Source organism: Elephas maximus, chromosome 25 (genome assembly GCF_024166365.1).
Source record: "Elephas maximus indicus isolate mEleMax1 chromosome 25, mEleMax1 primary haplotype, whole genome shotgun sequence".
Lineage (NCBI taxonomy): Eukaryota > Metazoa > Chordata > Mammalia > Proboscidea > Elephantidae > Elephas > Elephas maximus.
In genome coordinates this window covers 8,323,593-8,340,279 of record NC_064843.1, presented here as the reverse complement: position 1 = coordinate 8,340,279, position 16,687 = coordinate 8,323,593, and the positions used below count along the sequence as shown (strand labels likewise).

Here is a 16,687-nt window from a genome sequence, read left to right as displayed (position 1 = left end):
TCTGTCCGCCATCTTTACCAATTCTGACACCAGCCATCCCTCCCACGGCACTCTCTACTTCACTCCTGGGTTCGATAATTCATTGCAGTGACCACACAGGTCTCACAGACCATACTAATGATTATGGGGTTTGTTAAGGAAGTGATAGGTTACAGTTCAGGCTCAGGAACACTCAAGAATACAATTCTTCCATCAGGACAGCCTCTTCCCAGTCCTGCTCATAGGCACATCTCTCCCTGGCCCTCAGTCTCTGCCCAAAGGAGCTCAGCTTTCTCTCTCTGTGGGCTGGGAAGCTCACTGCACTGTCTCCTGCAGGTCTCTCCTGCTGGTCCCTCCTTCCTTGGTAGCGATGGGGTCCTCTCTTTTCTGCCTCTGGGGCGGCTCATTTCAAGCCCTGCGAGATGGCAAAACTGACCATTCCCTTTGGTGGGCCACAATTACCGTATTGTACAACCACCTGGGTGGAAGTTACAAGACCTGGCTAGAAAGGCCATATTAAGTAATTCATTATACCACAGGGAGATTTGGGTGGGTGGGGAGGAGGGATCGATGAAAAGAAATCGGCCACCTGTTGGTAATCACTGAAGCTGAGTGGCAAGTTCATGGCAGTTCCTTTTTCTGTCCTCTGTAATTTCGTGGTGTTTGGATTTCTTTATAATTTTTATTACAGGAAATTTCAAACCAGATGTGAAACAGCTTCGCCATCTGACCCATATAATAAAATCTTGGAGAATAAATTATCATGAATTTTTATATTTCTGCTTGCAATTTAGCAGAAGGTCACCGTGTACCGGACACCCGGGTACATGCTTCGGGTGCACCAGCTCACTTCTCAGTGCATCCCTATGAGGTCGGGGGTAGTGCTCTTATTTTGGTTTTACAGATGAGGAAACAGAGCTCCAGAAAGATGGAGTAAGTGGTAGAATCCGGAAACGCAGACACCTAAGAAATGGGAAGTGTGGCTTCTAACTGTTCCTTTGCCTGCCACCCTCCCCTCCCTGCCGGGTGCCATCTAATTACCAGGCTCTGGGGGGACCTGAGGATCCAGTGACTAACAGAATGAGAAAGACCAAGACAGATGTAAATGTGTCATCAGAGCTTTACAATTACATGCTCTTTATTATACTTCCAAAATGAGTAGACTTCACACGCCAATCTCAATACACTTAGAACGTCCAGGTGTTCCCTACGATCCGAGGCCCCAAATGGCCCAGACCCTCCCTACCTCACCACCCTGCCTGGCCTCATCTCCTGTTCCCTCCCGCCCCTCCTCAGCCTTCAGCCGCTCTAGTTTTCTTCCTGTTCTTCCCCATGTCACCCTGGATCCTGCATCAGTGCCTTCATGTTTGCTCCCTGCTTTCTCTGAAAGCTCTCACCCCAGGTCTCAGCTCAAATGACACCTCCTCCAAGAAGCCTTCCTTGACTCCATTACTTAAATCCACACTGTCCAGTAACTCTCCTTCACAAACTCCTGTTTTGATGTCTTTTGTTGCACGTTTAACTCTTTGAAATGGTCCTGTCAGTTCCTTGCGTATTATCTGTCTACCCCCCTGGAATATAAGTCCCACATCTGGCTTGTCCTGGGCTGGGTCCCCAGTCCCAGATCTGTGCCTGGGACACAGTGGCAGGATATTTTTTGGGTGAATGAATAACCCATTGATTATTCTGACCACTCAGGTGTGCCTCAACTTGGTGGTCTTAGGTCCACACTGATCGGATTTATCCATAAAAAAAGAGAGGCTGGGAGAAGTCCGTCTTCAGTGACTTCAGTGATAATTCTGTGTGTAATTCCTGGCCTGAGTGGGACATGCTCCGTTTCCATGAAGCTTCTGCTTGAGGTTCGTTCCCTTCTTCTGGACTGGAAGGGATGGAGCTATCTTTGTTGCATCATTCCAAACAAACATGCTGGGAAAATCAGTTTCAAAGAGATCCTTTTTTAACTTCTACGTCTCTCCCCTACCTCCTGGTCTCCTCTAGCCTTTGAAAGGTGTTTCTGTTGATCCTGCCGTTCCCCATTCCTGAGCTGCAGATGAACACCATAAGTGTATGAGTTTTGAGCAGGTCCTGAAATTTACTGACATAATTTCCATTTTCTCGTTGATACTTAAAAGCATGAATGGCATCTTTCTGATGTGGGAAATTATCTGCTGTTAGGGAAAGGTTGGGGCTATTTTTATGAGGACATTTAGCAATTTGGATCACTTGTTCCTGAGTCACACATTTATTTTAAGTCTAAGTCTTTTGAAAGGTCATTTAGATTTTTCAAATATGGTAGGCGTATCATTGTCTCATATTCTCTCTCCTCGCCCATTCTTGCTTTTACCCAGGGAAATTATTTTCAGGGACAGCAGATTGAGATGCATAACCAGCCCAGAAGGAATATAGCTTTATAGACACATCGGTGTGGTCGTTGTGTCTCTTGATGGGAGGAGGATGGTGTCCTTGGTGTAGGGAGCAGTGAGATTTTTTAAACTGAAGTTTCATTCCCAATTGTGAAAATAAGGTGTGTGGTAGAAATATTCTCAGATGTGTAAGAAACCAAATAATTATTACCCATAAAACCAAAAACCCGTTGCCCTCAAGTCGATTCTGACTCATAGCAACACTGTATGCAACACTATACCCATAAAAAATTCCATAGCCCCTCTAAAAATAGAGGTAATCATTAACGTGTTGGTATATTTCTTCCGTGTGTGTGTGAGAAAGACAGCGATCTCAATGGATTGTAAACTCCAAGCATACATCTCTTTTCTTCATTGTTGTATAGTGTCTGCCCATTAGAAGATGCTCGATGCAAATTTAATGAGTGGAAGTTCAGTATATGTGTGTCTTGTATTTCAAAGCAAAATTTGATAGTTCTCAGTTCTCTGTAATTAGTCTTATATCCTGCTTTTTTCATTTAACATCAGCAATTTCTCATTTTCTTCAATTCCTTTTGAAAACATGATTTTTAATGGCTGAATATTTTTTTTGTTGTATGCAAAGTTATGTTGGAAAGTACCAGTGAATCCCTTTGAATTGGGATCTTTGAAACCACCTTCATTTATTTCCTTAAGATAAATCTTTAAAAGTGGAATTCTTGGGTCCAGGGCCTGACCATTCCCTAAGTGAAAATAACAAGTGTCATGCTCATTAACAGTGAATAAAATGGTCCCCCCATTTTTATGCCCCCACTAAAAACAGGCTTTGGGGGTACTGTCATTGTGCTAATGTATTCCCGTTGTGTGTGTTGAAAACATTTCCTCCAGTTTGTCAGTAGCCTTCCGATTTTTTTCTGATGGATGTTCTTGTTTGAAAGTTTAAAAAATTCTGTCAAATCTACCATTATATTTTCTCCAAGGCTGCTTCTAATTGGTTTTTATGCTTAAGAAGGCTGTCCCCACCACCAAGATCAGATAAACTGCTAGTCATGATTTTCTTCCGGTTCTTTTATTGGTTCCTTTTTTTTCTGTTTAACACTTCAGCCCATAGGAAATTCATTTTCGTGGGAGGTGTGATTTCCTGACCCTTCTTTTTTTCTGCCAAAGAGTTAGCCATGTAACTCAGCACTGTTCTTTGAATAGTCCATTTTTTGCCATTTACATGAAATACATTTTTTATGATATACCAGCTTCTTATGTTTATACTCAGCCCTCTTTCCGGACTTTTAATTTTCTTCATCTAAGTCTGTCCTTGACTTTGTATAGCATTGCTCTAATCTCCACAATTTTATTATATATCTAAATATCCAGCATAAAGACCCTGTCTCCTTATGTTTTTCTCATATTTTTGACCATTCTATCATTAAGTATTCCAGCAGAAGAGCTTTAGAATAATTTGGCAATGTTTTGATGGTGAGAATTGTAAAATCTTTTTGGCGAACTACCATCTCCACCAAGTCGAGTTGTCCCATTCAAAAGCCTGGTATGTCTCTTTTTTTATGCTAGCTTTTTTTTTTTTTTTAATAATTCTCAGTTGAAATTTTATAGTTCCCTTCTGATGAGCTGAAATTTTCTTATACATTTTATTTCTATGTGTTTAATGTTTTACATTTGTTATTGTGGACAGGATTTTTATTTTCCTATTAAACTTTTTGGGTAATTATTGCTAGCTAAATTTAATTAGGAAAAAAAAAATACTGTTTTTTCCAGCAATACTCATTTCGTAACAAGTTACCTCAGAAACCTTCATAATGTTTAAAGTAGTTTTCCAGTTGATTCTCTTCAGTTCTTTGAGCATAGATTGATTGATAGATTCATTAGTCACTTAGGCATCGAATAATGAAACGAGTGACTGGTTTCTGCAGAATGTTCTGGTATGGCTCCTGGTGTCCACCCACGGAGATGACCCTGGTAAGTGACCGTTCTGCTCCTGACTCCTTTACTGTCTTCCTGGAGAAGACTGCATCCAAGCAGCCTTGAACTGCCCTTTCCATCCCTACAGGCAGCAAACCTTAGAATATCAAGGGCTGTTAAAAGCCAAGTGTTACGGATTGAATTGTGTCCCCTGAAAATATGTGTTGTAAATCGTAACCTTTATGCCTGTTGTGGAAACCCTGGTGGCATAGTGGTTAAGTGCTACGGCTGCTAACCAAAGGGTCGGCAGTTCAAATCCACCAGGCGCTCCTTGGAAACTCTATGGGGCAGTTCTACTCTGTCCTATAGGGTCGCTATGAGTCGGAATCGACTGGATGGCACTGGGTTTGGTTTGGTTTTTGGTATGCCTGTGGTTATAATCCCATTTGGGAATGGATTGTCTTTGTTATATTAATGAGGCAGAATTACTCTAGGGTGTATCTTGAAGTCGGTCTCTTTTGAGATACAAAAAGAGATTAAGCAAGCAAGCCAGTAAGCAGAGATGGGGGAAGAGAGATGCCAAGACACATTAGATCTCCAAGGAACCAGGAAGCAGAAGCTGAAGAGACAAGAACCTTCCTCCAGAGCCAATAGAGAGAGAAAGCCTTCTGTGAGAAAATAAATTTCTGTTTGTTAAAGCCCCCCACTTACGGTATTTCTGTTACGGCAGCACTAGAGAACTAAGACAGCAAGTTTTTCTGCTTAACTGAAGGAGTTGTCAGTTGGTGCAAACTCATCCTTGGCCTTTAGGGTCTGAGTGTGGGTGAGGAGGGTTTGCTTTGGGTGTGAGTTACTTTTTTGTCAAGTGGTGGGGTCAGACCCTTGAAGGGGTGTTGATTCTCTGGCCAGAGCCCCAGGGAGCAGAAAGAGCTCGCTCTATGAAGAGTTCCAAGTCAGCAGGCTCCCCTCAGGGAAGAATCTGATTCAATAAATCTTCACACTTTTATTGTGTAACCAGGCTTCTTAGATAGGAGCTGAATGGCATTTGGATAAAACAATGACATTCAGACCCTACTGGTCGTGTGTGGTACAGTGGTTAAGAGCTCAGCTGCTAACCTAAAGGTCAGTAGTTGGAATCCACCAGCTGCTCCTTAGAAACCTATGAATCAGTTCTGCCCTGTCCTGTAGGGTTGCTATGAGTTGGAATCCACTCGACAGCAATGGGTTTGGTTTGGTCTCCTCTTAAGGAGCCAGGGTGGTGCAGGGGTTAAGTGCTTAGCTGCTAACCAAAAGGTCTGCAGTTCAAACCCACCAGCTGCTCTGTGGGAGAAAGATGTGGCAGTCTGCTTCCTTAAGGATTTACAGCCTTGGAAGCCCTGTAGGGTTGCTACGAGCTGGAATTGACCTGATGGAAGGCAGTGGTTATGGGGTCCCCGCTTAGTTCCTTGACCAAGTCAAACCCTTTCTAGCCATGTTCCTTTGCACTTACTCTTTTCTCTGCCTACAGCTGTTACCCGTGGAACACATCCAGGTTGGTCCTTTCTTTTCTTTGTCTCAGATTAAACGTCACTCCCTCACAGAAGCCTTCTCGGGTCCAGTTCGCCGGATACTGTCAACTCGACGCTGACTCCTGGCGACCCATGTGTGTCATAGCAGAACGGTGCTCCTTAGGGTTTTCAATGGGTGATTTTTTGGAAGTACCTATTTTCAAGCAGATAATGTGCGCCTTCAACCTTTGTTTGCCAACGGTGCCCTCTCCCCAGGAGGTTTTTTTCTAAGCTTAAGCATGCTATGCTAATTTCAAAAATTAGCATAGCATGCTTACGAAAATACCCCCAGGGGGAGGGCACTGTTGGCAAACAAATGTAGAAGGCATGTGCTATTTGAGTAAAAATACAGTAGATTGCCAGCCTTTTCTTCTGAGACACCTCTGGGTGGACTTGAACCTCCAACCTTTCAGGTAGCAGCCAAGCATGTTAACCATTTACGTCACCTCAGAGCTTCCTTCTGTGATCACCCCCCCACCCCCACCCCCAATGCCTTCTGGTGCTCTGTTGTTATCCTGTATGACTATTGATTTTCTTCCTAGTATGTTTCAAATCATAATTGTTTTGTGGTTCTATTGTTTTTGACTTTGTCTCTGCTTCTAGACCAAAAGGTCTTCATGGGCAGGACCTTTCTTGCTCATTGTCAGCTGAATTTCCAGTGCTTGGCATATAACAGTGATGGTTAATGTTATGTGTCAACTTGGCTAGGCTGTGATTCTCAGTGTTTTGGCAGACACTGGACTGGGTACTCTTCCATAATGTAACGTAATGTAATTATCTTCCATGATGTGGTCTGATGGGAGCAGCCAATCAGTTGAAAGAGGAGTTTCTTTAGGGGTGTGGCCTGCCCCCAGAATATAAATGGACGTTTTGGCAAAGCTCTCTCTCTCTCAGCCCTGCACTCTTCCTGTTGCCTCATCTCCTGTGCTTGTGTCATAACCCTGCAGAACTCTTCAGCTTGCCGCCTGACCCACTGATTGTGGGTTTGGCAGCCTCTGTAGCCACATGGGCCAGCAGAGGTCTGCCTGCCACCTGACTCAACGGATTTGGACTTGCCAGCCTCCACAATTGGGTGAGCTATTTCCATGAAGAAAATTTCTCTCTTATGTTGTTAGGTACTGTTGAGTCGGTTCTGACTCATACGACCCCATGTACAACAGAATGAAACACTGCCTGGTCCTGCGCCATCCCCACAGTCATTATGCTTGAGCCCATCCTGTAGGCACTGCATCAGTCCATCTTGTTGATGGTCTTCCTCTTTTCTGCTGACCCTTTACTTTACCAAGCATGATATCCTTCTCCAGGGACTGGTCCCTCCTGTAACGTGTCCAAAGAACAAGAGAGGAAGTCTCGCCATTCTTGCTTCTAAGTAGCATCCTGGCCGTACTTCTTCTAAGACAGATTGTTCATTCTTCTGACAGTTCACAGTATATCCAGTATTCTTCGCCAACACCATTATTCAAAGACACCAATTCTTCTTCAGTCTTCCTTATTCATTGTCCAGCTTTTGCATGCATATGAGACGATTGAAAATACCTTGCCTTGGGTCAAGCACACTTTAGTCCTCAAAGTGATACCTTTGTTTTTAGAGCTTTAAAGAGATCTTTCGCAGCACCTTTGCCTAATATGTCATTTGATTTCTCGACTACTGCTTCCATGGGTGTTGATTGTGGATCCAAGTAAAATGAAATCCTTGACAACTTTGATATTTTCTCTGTTTGCCATGATGTTGTTTATTGGTCCAGTTGTAAGGATTTTTGTTTTCTTTATGTTGAAGTGTAATCCATACTGAAGGCTGTAGTCTTTGATCTTCATTAGTAAGTGCTTCAAGTTCTCTTCACTTTCAGCAAGCAAGGTTGTGTCATCTGCATAACGCAGGTTGTTAATGAGTCTTCCTCCAATCCCGATGCCCCATTCTTCATACCGTCCATCTTCTCGGGTTATTTGCTCATCGTACAGATTGAACAGGTATGGTGAAAGGACACAATTCTCATGCACACCTTCCTTGATCTTAAACCACGCAATATCCCTTTGCCTTGGTCTGTGTACAGGTTCCTCATAAGCACAATTAAGTGTTCTGAAATTCCCATTCTTTGCAATGTTATCTATAATTTGTTATGATCCACATAGTCGAATGCCTTTGCAGAATCAATAGAACACAGGTAGACGCATTTCTGGTATTCTCTGCTTTCAGCCAAGATCCATCTGACATCAGCAGTGACATTTCTCATTCCGCATCCTCTTCTGAATCCGGCTGAATTTTTGGCAGTAAACTGTCGATGTACTGCTTCAACTGTTTTTGAATTATCCTCAAGAAAATTTTACTCATGTGCAATATTAAGGGAGCCCTGGTGGTATAGTGGTTAAGAATTCGGCTGTTAACCAAAAGGTTAGCAGTTCAAATCCACCAGCTGCTCATTGGAAACCCTATGGGGCAGTTCTGCTCTGTCCTGTAGGGTCACTATGAGTCGGAGTCAACTTGACAGCAACGGGTTTGTGTTTCTTTGGTCATATTAATGATATTGTTCAATAATTTCTGCATCCTGTTGGGTCACCTTTCTTTGGATCAAGCACAAAATGGATCCCTTCCAGTCGTTCGGCCAGGTAGCTATCTTCCAAATTTCTTGGCATAGATGAGTGAGTACCTCCAGCATTCCATCTATTTGTTGAAATATCTCAACTCAACTGGTATTCTGTCAATTCCTAGAGCCTTGTTTTTCACCAGTGTCTTCAGTACAGTTCTTGTTCATAATGCTACCTCCTGAAATGGTTGAATGCTGACCAGTTCTCTTTGGTACAGTGACTTTGTGTATTCCTTCTGTATTCTTTTGATGCTTCCTGCATCATTCAATATTTTATCCATAAAATCCTTCACTATTGCAACTTGAGGCTTGAATTTTTTCTTTAGTTCTTTCAGCTTGAGAAATGTATTCTTTTTTGGTTTTCTAATTCCAGGTCTTTGCACATTTCGTTATAATACTTTACTTTGTCTTCTCGAGCCACCTTTGTAATCTTCCGTTCAGCTCTTTTACTTCATCATTCTTCCTTTTGCTTTAGCCACTCTACATTCAAGAGTACGTTTCAGAGTCTCTTCTGACGTACATGTTGATCTTTTCTTTCTTTCCTGTCCTTTTAATGACCTCTTGCTTTCTTCATGTATCATGTTCTTGATGTCATTTCATAATTCATCTTGTCTTCGTTCCTTAGTTTCAGTGTGTTGGGTCTATTCTTGAGATGGTATCTACATTCAGGGGGATATACTCAAGGTTGTACTTTGGCTCTCATGGACTTGTTTTAATTTTGTTCTGCTTCATCTTGAACTTGCGTATGAACAATTGATGGTCTATTTTGCAGTCGGCCCTTGGCCTTGTTCTGAGATATTGAGCTTTTACATCGTCTCTTTCCACAGATGTAGTTGATTTGATTCCTGTGTGTTACATCCAGTGGGGTCCATGTGTATAGTCAGTTGCTGTTCATGTTGTTCAAAAGAGGTATTTGTGATGAAGAAGTCGTTGGTTTTGCAAAGTTCTATCATGCGATCTCTGGCATCATTTCTATCACCAGGGCCGTATTTTCTAACTACCAGTTCTTCTTCATTTCTCACTTTTGCTTTCCAGTCACCAGTACTTATCCATGCATCTTGACTGTATGTTTGATCAATTTCAGACTGCAGAAGCTTGTAAAAATCTTCAATTTCTTCATCTTTGGCATTAGTGGTTGGTGGGTAAATTTGAATAATGGTCGTATTAACTGGTCTTCCTTGTAGGTATGTGGATATTATTCTATCACTGACAGCATTGTACTTCAGGATAGATCTTGAATTATTCTTTTTGACAATGAATGTGACACCATTCCTATTCAATTTGTCATTCCCAGCATTGCAGACCATATGATTTTCCAATTCAAAATGGTCAATACCAATCCATTTCAGCTCACTAATGCCTAGGATATCGATTTTTATGTGTCCATATAATTTTGGAAACCCTGGTGGCATAGTGGCTTAGAGCTACAGTTTCTAAGCAAAAGGTCAGCAGTTCGAATTCAGTAGGTGCTCCTTGGAAACCCTATGTAGCAGTTCTACTTCATCCTATAGGGTTGCTATGAGTCCAAATTGACTCTACGGCCACGGGTTTGGTTTTGGTTTATATAATTTTTGACAACTTGCAGTTTTCCTGGATTCGTACTTCATACACTCCACATTCCTATTATTTATGGATGTTTGCATCTGTTTCTTTTCTTTTTGAGTTGTGCCACATCAGCAAAGCAAGGCCCCCAAAGCTTTACTCCATCCACATCATTAAGGTCAACTCTACTTCTAGGAGGCACCTCTTCCCCAGTCATATCCCGAGTGCCTTCCAACCTGAGGGACTCATTTTATGGCACTCTATCACTATATGAAATCTCTCTCTCTCTCTATTTATATATATGCTCCACTGGTTTTGCTCCTGCAGAGAATCCAGAGTAAGACACAGACATTCAGATATTTGTGGAATGAATGCATTGTCAGATGAATAAATACTGAACTCTTTAGAGGTTGAGCATGTTTTCACACAAATGGCCTTATCTGTGCATCCTAGAGAAACCACTTTTGATAAATGTGACTAGCCTCGTTGTCATGACATGGCACCCAGAGCCTAGAGGTGCAAAGAGGGTCACCCAGGATCTTGTCGGATACAGACGACGAAGGCAGGATTTGAAGTGGGACCTTCTGTTTCTCAAGCCTGCATTCTTCCTTCTCAGCTGCTGGGGGCCCAAACAGATTTAATACAATGCATGTTCATGGAAACCTGAGATCCTAGTTCTAAAATGTCTCCATAAGAGCCCAGATGTCAAGTAAGGGGGCTGGAACCACCTTAGTGTGGCTGCCCAGTGTTTGCTGTTTATGTACTCCAGTGTGTGTTTGCTTTTATTACTTATTTGTAATTTTATCTCTCATCTGATTATCTAATCATCTCTAATTCTGAGCAGGCTTCTTAGGGCCTAATAGTCCATATGAAGCTTTTTGCTCATTTTTTTTTTTTTTTAATGAACATCTATGACAAATATGTAGGGGTATAGTTTTGCTTGCTTTGAATAAGAGGAACATAGTAGAAAATTTGTCTAATTTTTATATTTTGAGTTTTGCTTTAGCTCCAAGGGTTTCTCCTGAGGGCTGGGATGCCTCAGAATCACCTTGGAGGAACTTCAAAATACAGTAAAAACTGTGAAAGCCAGAACCTGTATGAGACAGAAACCTGACAGAGAAGGAAAACGCAAGTATTTTCCACTAATAGAGAGCTATAGAAAAGTGGTAAAACTACACCCTGGCAAAGGTGGAAAACTTGCGAGACCCAGAAAAGCAAGGCAGCCCCGTTGAGTTCTGGCTCTCACTGGTTTCACTATGTATCTGTGCTTCTCTTGCTGTGGAGTAGCCAACATGGCAAGAGGGGGTGGGGGGGGATGAGAAGGAGGTTGGGCACAGACACACTGATGGTGTCCCATGGGGTACCCCACCCCCCAGCTAAGGGGCACAAGGGGAAGTAAGTATGGAAAGGAAACGCTAAGTGAATATTCCTTATTAGAAATTTGAAGACTTCCACCTTCCCAGGATACCCTTTAGAAGCAAGGATGGAGAGAGTTTGGCTTACTTACTTGGGACATGTCATCAGGAAAGACCAGTTGCTTGAAAAGGACATCATGTGTGGTAGAGGATTAGTGAAGATGAGGCAAACCCTCCATGAGATGGACTGACACAATGGCTGCAACAGTGAACTGAAATGTACCAATGATGATGAAGATGGCACAGGACCAGGCAACGTTCGTTCTGTTATACATAAGGTCACCATCAGTCAGAGCCAACTCCATGCAACTAACAATAAACCTTCCCAACATATCAGTCTAGACAGAAAATGATGTGGACAGCATCTAATAACAGTATTAAAAGATAGCAATAATAAAAGCAACCAAAACCAAACCAAACCAAACCCATTGCTGTTGAGTCAATTCTGACTCATAGCAACCCTATAGGACAAAGTAGAACTGAGTTATAGGGTTTCCAAGGAGCTGCTGGTAGATTTGAACTAGTTGACCTTTTGGTTAGCAGCCATAGTGCTTAACCACTGCACGACCAGGGCTCCACCAATAATAATGATGACAGTAATAATGACAGTAACAGCATTGGCAGCATATACACCAAACACAAAGGAGCCCTGGTGGCGCAGTGGTTAAAATGCTCAGCTGCGAACCAAGAGGTTGGCAGTTCAAACCCACCAGCCACTCCACTCGAGAGAGATATAGCAGTCTGCTTTCGTGAAGATTACAGCCTTGGAAACCCTATGGAGTGGTTCTACTCTGTTTGTAGGGTCATTATGGGTTGGAGTCGACTCGACAACAACAGGCGACAGGTACACCAAACACAATAGCTCTGTTGACGGAATGTGTACCGTACTGCTCCCTCCCTCCCACACTGTATCTGTACCCTGAAAGGTGCCTGGTGTGGGGCAGGTCTTATCTGTGTCTTCATGGTGGCCCCTGAAGCCCAGGGGTTGAGCAGCTGACCTGAGTCGCCAGTGGCGCTGCTGGCGGCTGGGACCAGCCCTCTGAGTGTGGGCTCATCCTGCTGTCTGGTCCTGCTTTCTCAGGATGCTACAAGTTTGTCTGTCTGCACCAGCTCCTGGTCTAATGACATGCCCACTCTCTGCCGAGGCCAGCGTCCCCACCCCTCCTTCATCTCCCTCTGGACTGTCCTGGTGGGTCTCTTGTCTCTTACTCCAATGGCGGGGCCTCCCCTTCCTCCCCCAGGATGTCTGCCCCCAAGGCAAGGGCATGTGTCTTGTCCTGGATGGGCCTCCTGCAGAACGTGTAGGGTATCCACCTGGCAGGTACTAGGGAGAATGACAGCAACACTGACAGGCTTTAGGTGCCACACAGGGGCTGGTTCCGGGGGTGGGGGTTGGGGTGGCAGCCAGGTTAGTTGGAATCCGAGACCAGGGACCCTGCCCAGCCAGCAAGCAGCTGAAGATGCTGCATGCAGCCCTGGACGTTGTTCACCAGGGACAGTGGGTTTGGTTCAGGAGTGTCACACCGTCAGTCTCACTCACACCCTGCTTAAGAGGGGAACCCACATGCTGCTGAGAAGGCTGCTCAGAGGCTAGCAAGGTCTGGGGCACTGAGGTGATCTGAGAGGCACCTCAGCCGCGGCCCGTTCTCATCCTAGCTCCTTTCCGTGTGCCTCTGGCTGTGCACACGGGCTTTTCTGGAAGTACCTTGCAGGCATGGACACAGGGACGAACCCCCAGACCCCCGCCAATAGCTGCACCTCCGGGTCTGAGACGACTCTGCAGCTCCGGAAGGCCCTCTTGCAGCCCCAGGAGGCCCGCACTCAGCTCCGGCAGCCCCACAGTAAGCCCCGGGAGGCCCTCGCTCAGCTCCGGAAGCCCTGTGCGCAGCTCCTGAACCGATCCCATTAGTGTTAATGGACGTTTCCGCTTGTGCCTGGAAAGATCGGGGAGTTCTTCCCCCAAGAGCTGCTAAGTGGGGAAAGAAGTGTTTGTTCTGCTTTGCTTGTTCCACCCTGGCATTGTTGCTTAGAACACACACACAACCACAGGTATGATGGCAAAACACCACAGCAAGACGGCCTTCTGTCCGACGCCAGACTAGACGGATGAGGGGAGCAACCCCACCTGGTTCCTGGGCACCACTCATTCTGTCGCTCTTGATTTGGGGAGGAGCTCATCAGCTTTCTCTCCTGGGTTTAAACACTGAACTGCTGTTATGGATTGAATTGTGTCACTCAAAAACACGTATCAACCTGGCTAGGCCATGATTCCCAGTGTTGTGTGGTTGTCTACCAATTTGTCATTTGATGTGATTTTCCTGTGTGTTGTAAATTCTATCTCCATAACTTATTGGGAAATCCTGGTGCCATAGTGGTTAAGAGCTGTGGCTGCTAACCAAAAGGTCAGCAATTCGAATCCAGCAGGCGCTCCTTGGAAACTGTATGGGACAGTTCCACTCTGTCCTGTAGGGTTGCTATGATTCAGAATCCATCGGATGGCAATGGGTTTGGTTTTGGGTTTTTATGATGTTAATGAGGCAGGATTAGAGGCAGTTATGTTAATGAAGCAAGACTCAATCTACAAGATTAGGTTGTGTTTTAAATCAATCTCTTTTGAGATATGAGAGAGAGAAGTGAGCAGAGAGACAGGGGGACCTCATACCACCAAGAAACAAGAGCCAGGAGAATAGCATGTCTTTTGGGCTCGGTGTCCCTGCTCTGAGAAGTTCCTAGACCAAGGGAAGATTGATGACAAGGCCCTTATCTCAGAGCCAACAGTGAAAGAAAGATTTCCCCTGGAACTGGCACCCTGAATTTGAACTTCTAGCCTCCTAGACTGTGAGAGAATAAAATTCTTTTGTTGAAGCCATCTACTTGTGGTGTTTCTGTTACAGCAGCACTAGATAATTAAGATAACTGCCATGTCCTCAAAGTCATTGGGGGACCTTATCCTAAACGCTTCTCAAGACATCTTGCTGTTGTCTTCCTAAAGAGAATATGCAGTCTGTTTGTATTAGGAATCTTTTAGTAACAAGGGTCTAACTTAACCTGGTGTCACTGGAAAAGGGCATTGGTTGGTGCAAGGTGCTAAGAGTCCTGGGTGCAGTTGGGCCGCCGGCTCACACTGGGCCTCAGGAGGCCTCTGTGCCTCCATACGTGGCCTGCTTCCATCTGGTTTGGCTTTCTCCCCCACCAGGTTCTTCTCAGTAAAATGGTTGTTTCGAACCCCAGGTTCATCTCAAAGCTTGTTGTCATTTCTCACTGTCAAGTCGATTCCGACTCATGGAGGCCGCATGTACAACATAAAGAAACGTTGCCCGATCCTGTGCCATCTTTATGTTGGTATGCTCGAGTCTGTTGTTGAGGTCACTGTGTATTTTGAGTGCTTTCCAACCTAGGGGACTCATCTTCCCACCCTCTGTCAGAAAATAATCCTTACAATCCATACGTTTTCACTGGCTAATTTTCAGTAGTGTATTTCCAAGCCTTTCTTCCTAGTGTGTCTTAGTCTGGAAGCTCTGCTGAAATCCGTTCAGCATCCTAGCAACACACTGCACTACCAGGGCTCCACCAACAATAATGATGACAGTAATAATGACAGTAATAGCTCTGGCAGCATATACATCAAACACAAAGGAGCCCTGGGGGTGCAGTGGTTAAAATGCTCAGCTGCTAATCAAGAGGCTGGCAGTTCGAACCCACCAGGCACTCCACATGAGAGAGAGATATAGCAGTCTGTTTCCGTAAAGATTACAGCCTTGGAAGCTCTATGGGGAGGTTCTGCTCTTGTCTGTAGGGTTATTATGGGTTGGAGTTGACTCAATAACAAGAGACAGGTACACCAAACACAACAGCCCTATTGACTGAGTGTGTACCTCTGTTGACAGATGGGTGGTGGCTGCATGTGAGGTACACTGGCCGGGAATCAAACCTGGGTCTCCTGCATGGAAGGTGAGAACCCTACCACGGAACCACCGTTGCTGCCTTTCTCAGAGCTCAGCAGTCCTGAGCTGGTAGGCCTGTGCCATTGATCTGGTAGGGACACTTCTTCAGGGCTGTGCTGTCTTAACTATCACAGCGCTGAGATGCGTTTCTGATGCACTAAGTACCCCCAGTGGTGGTTCTTGTTCACCTTGCTCGCCTCTCAGCCAGAGCTCCCCTCATTGCCCAGAGGTCCTGGTGATTCGTGTGTCTGTCTTTGCTGCTTTGGAGCTTCTCGAGGACCAGGACTGTGTCTTAATCATCTGTGTATCCCCGTAGGATAGTCCACCGCAGATTTGCCAAATAAAATTTATTCAGTGCATATTTGTCACATTGAGTATGCAGTTTCTTTTGGGACATTTTTGGGTTTACATTATTTTTTGGCAACCTGCAAACAGATGTGTTATCTGAGTAAATTTAAGAAGTAACTATATGCTGTTTAATAGGTTTTTTTGTTTCTCGCATCCAGCCCAAGTTCATTTAACTTTCAGCGCCACTTGTAATTAATGACAATCCTGGTGGCATAGTAGTTAAGTGCTGTGGCTGCTATCCAAGAGGTTGGCAGTTCAAATCCACCAGGCGCTCCTTGGAAAACTCTATGGGGCGAGTTCTGTTCTGTCCTGTAGGGTTGCTATGAGTCGGAATCAACTCAATGGCAAAAGGTTTGGTTTTTGTAATTAACATTCAGTACATTAATGAATTTACTCTTGAAAATAATACTTACTTTGAGTCATCATTCTTATTTTTGTATCCAGTCATTTCTATCTTCAAACCAAAACACAAAATCGAGACAGAAAATGCCGTGGAGGCCACAGGAAGGTAGACCTGGGGTGGAGAGTGCCAGGCTGCTGCCTCTTCTCCCATCCAGATCCTGGGTTTGTGTTCCCAGACCACACCACAGCAGATGCAGGGAGATCGAATTACCTCCCAGGCTCTTCTGAATGCGCTCTGAGTCTGTGCCATCTTGGGCATCTGTTTGCCTTCATGGGGGTAAGCAGAGGCCCAGAAGACTTTTCAATCATTCCTGTTTGTTTATCTGTTTACATTGTAACACTTAAAGAGGTGTATGTTCGTGTCTTGTACTTCTTGTGTTTCCCACAAGGTATAGAGAATCATCTTGCACAGAATAGATGCTCAACAGACAGCCTGTTTTAACCAAAAATATTTTAGGGAAATTATATTGCTACGTAACATGAAATGCATAAAAACGCAGAACTCAGAATGGCGCCGCTCAGCATCCTTTCACGAAGTGAATGTACCTACGTGACCTCCCATCAGGCCATGGGAGCCCCCTTGTGCTCCCTCCCCGTCGCCAACACCTGAAAGATGACCACCATCTTGACTTT

General features: G+C 44.4%; 1 protein-coding gene across 2 annotated transcripts in view; it reads left to right on the top strand.

The window, feature by feature from the left end:
* Positions 1–16,687, top strand: part of PHACTR3 (phosphatase and actin regulator 3) — a 195,988-nt gene that overhangs the window by 77,440 nt on the left and 101,861 nt on the right. Inside the window, exon 1 of one of the 2 annotated variants that reach the window (XM_049869084.1) lies at positions 15,281–15,311. The exons of the other annotated variant lie outside the window; for it this stretch is intronic. Coding sequence (XP_049725041.1) covers positions 15,305–15,311 — 7 coding nt within the window. The 5' untranslated portion in view covers positions 15,281–15,304. Of the gene's footprint in view, positions 1–15,280; positions 15,312–16,687 lie in introns of those variants that run through there. 2 annotated transcript variants of the gene reach the window in all.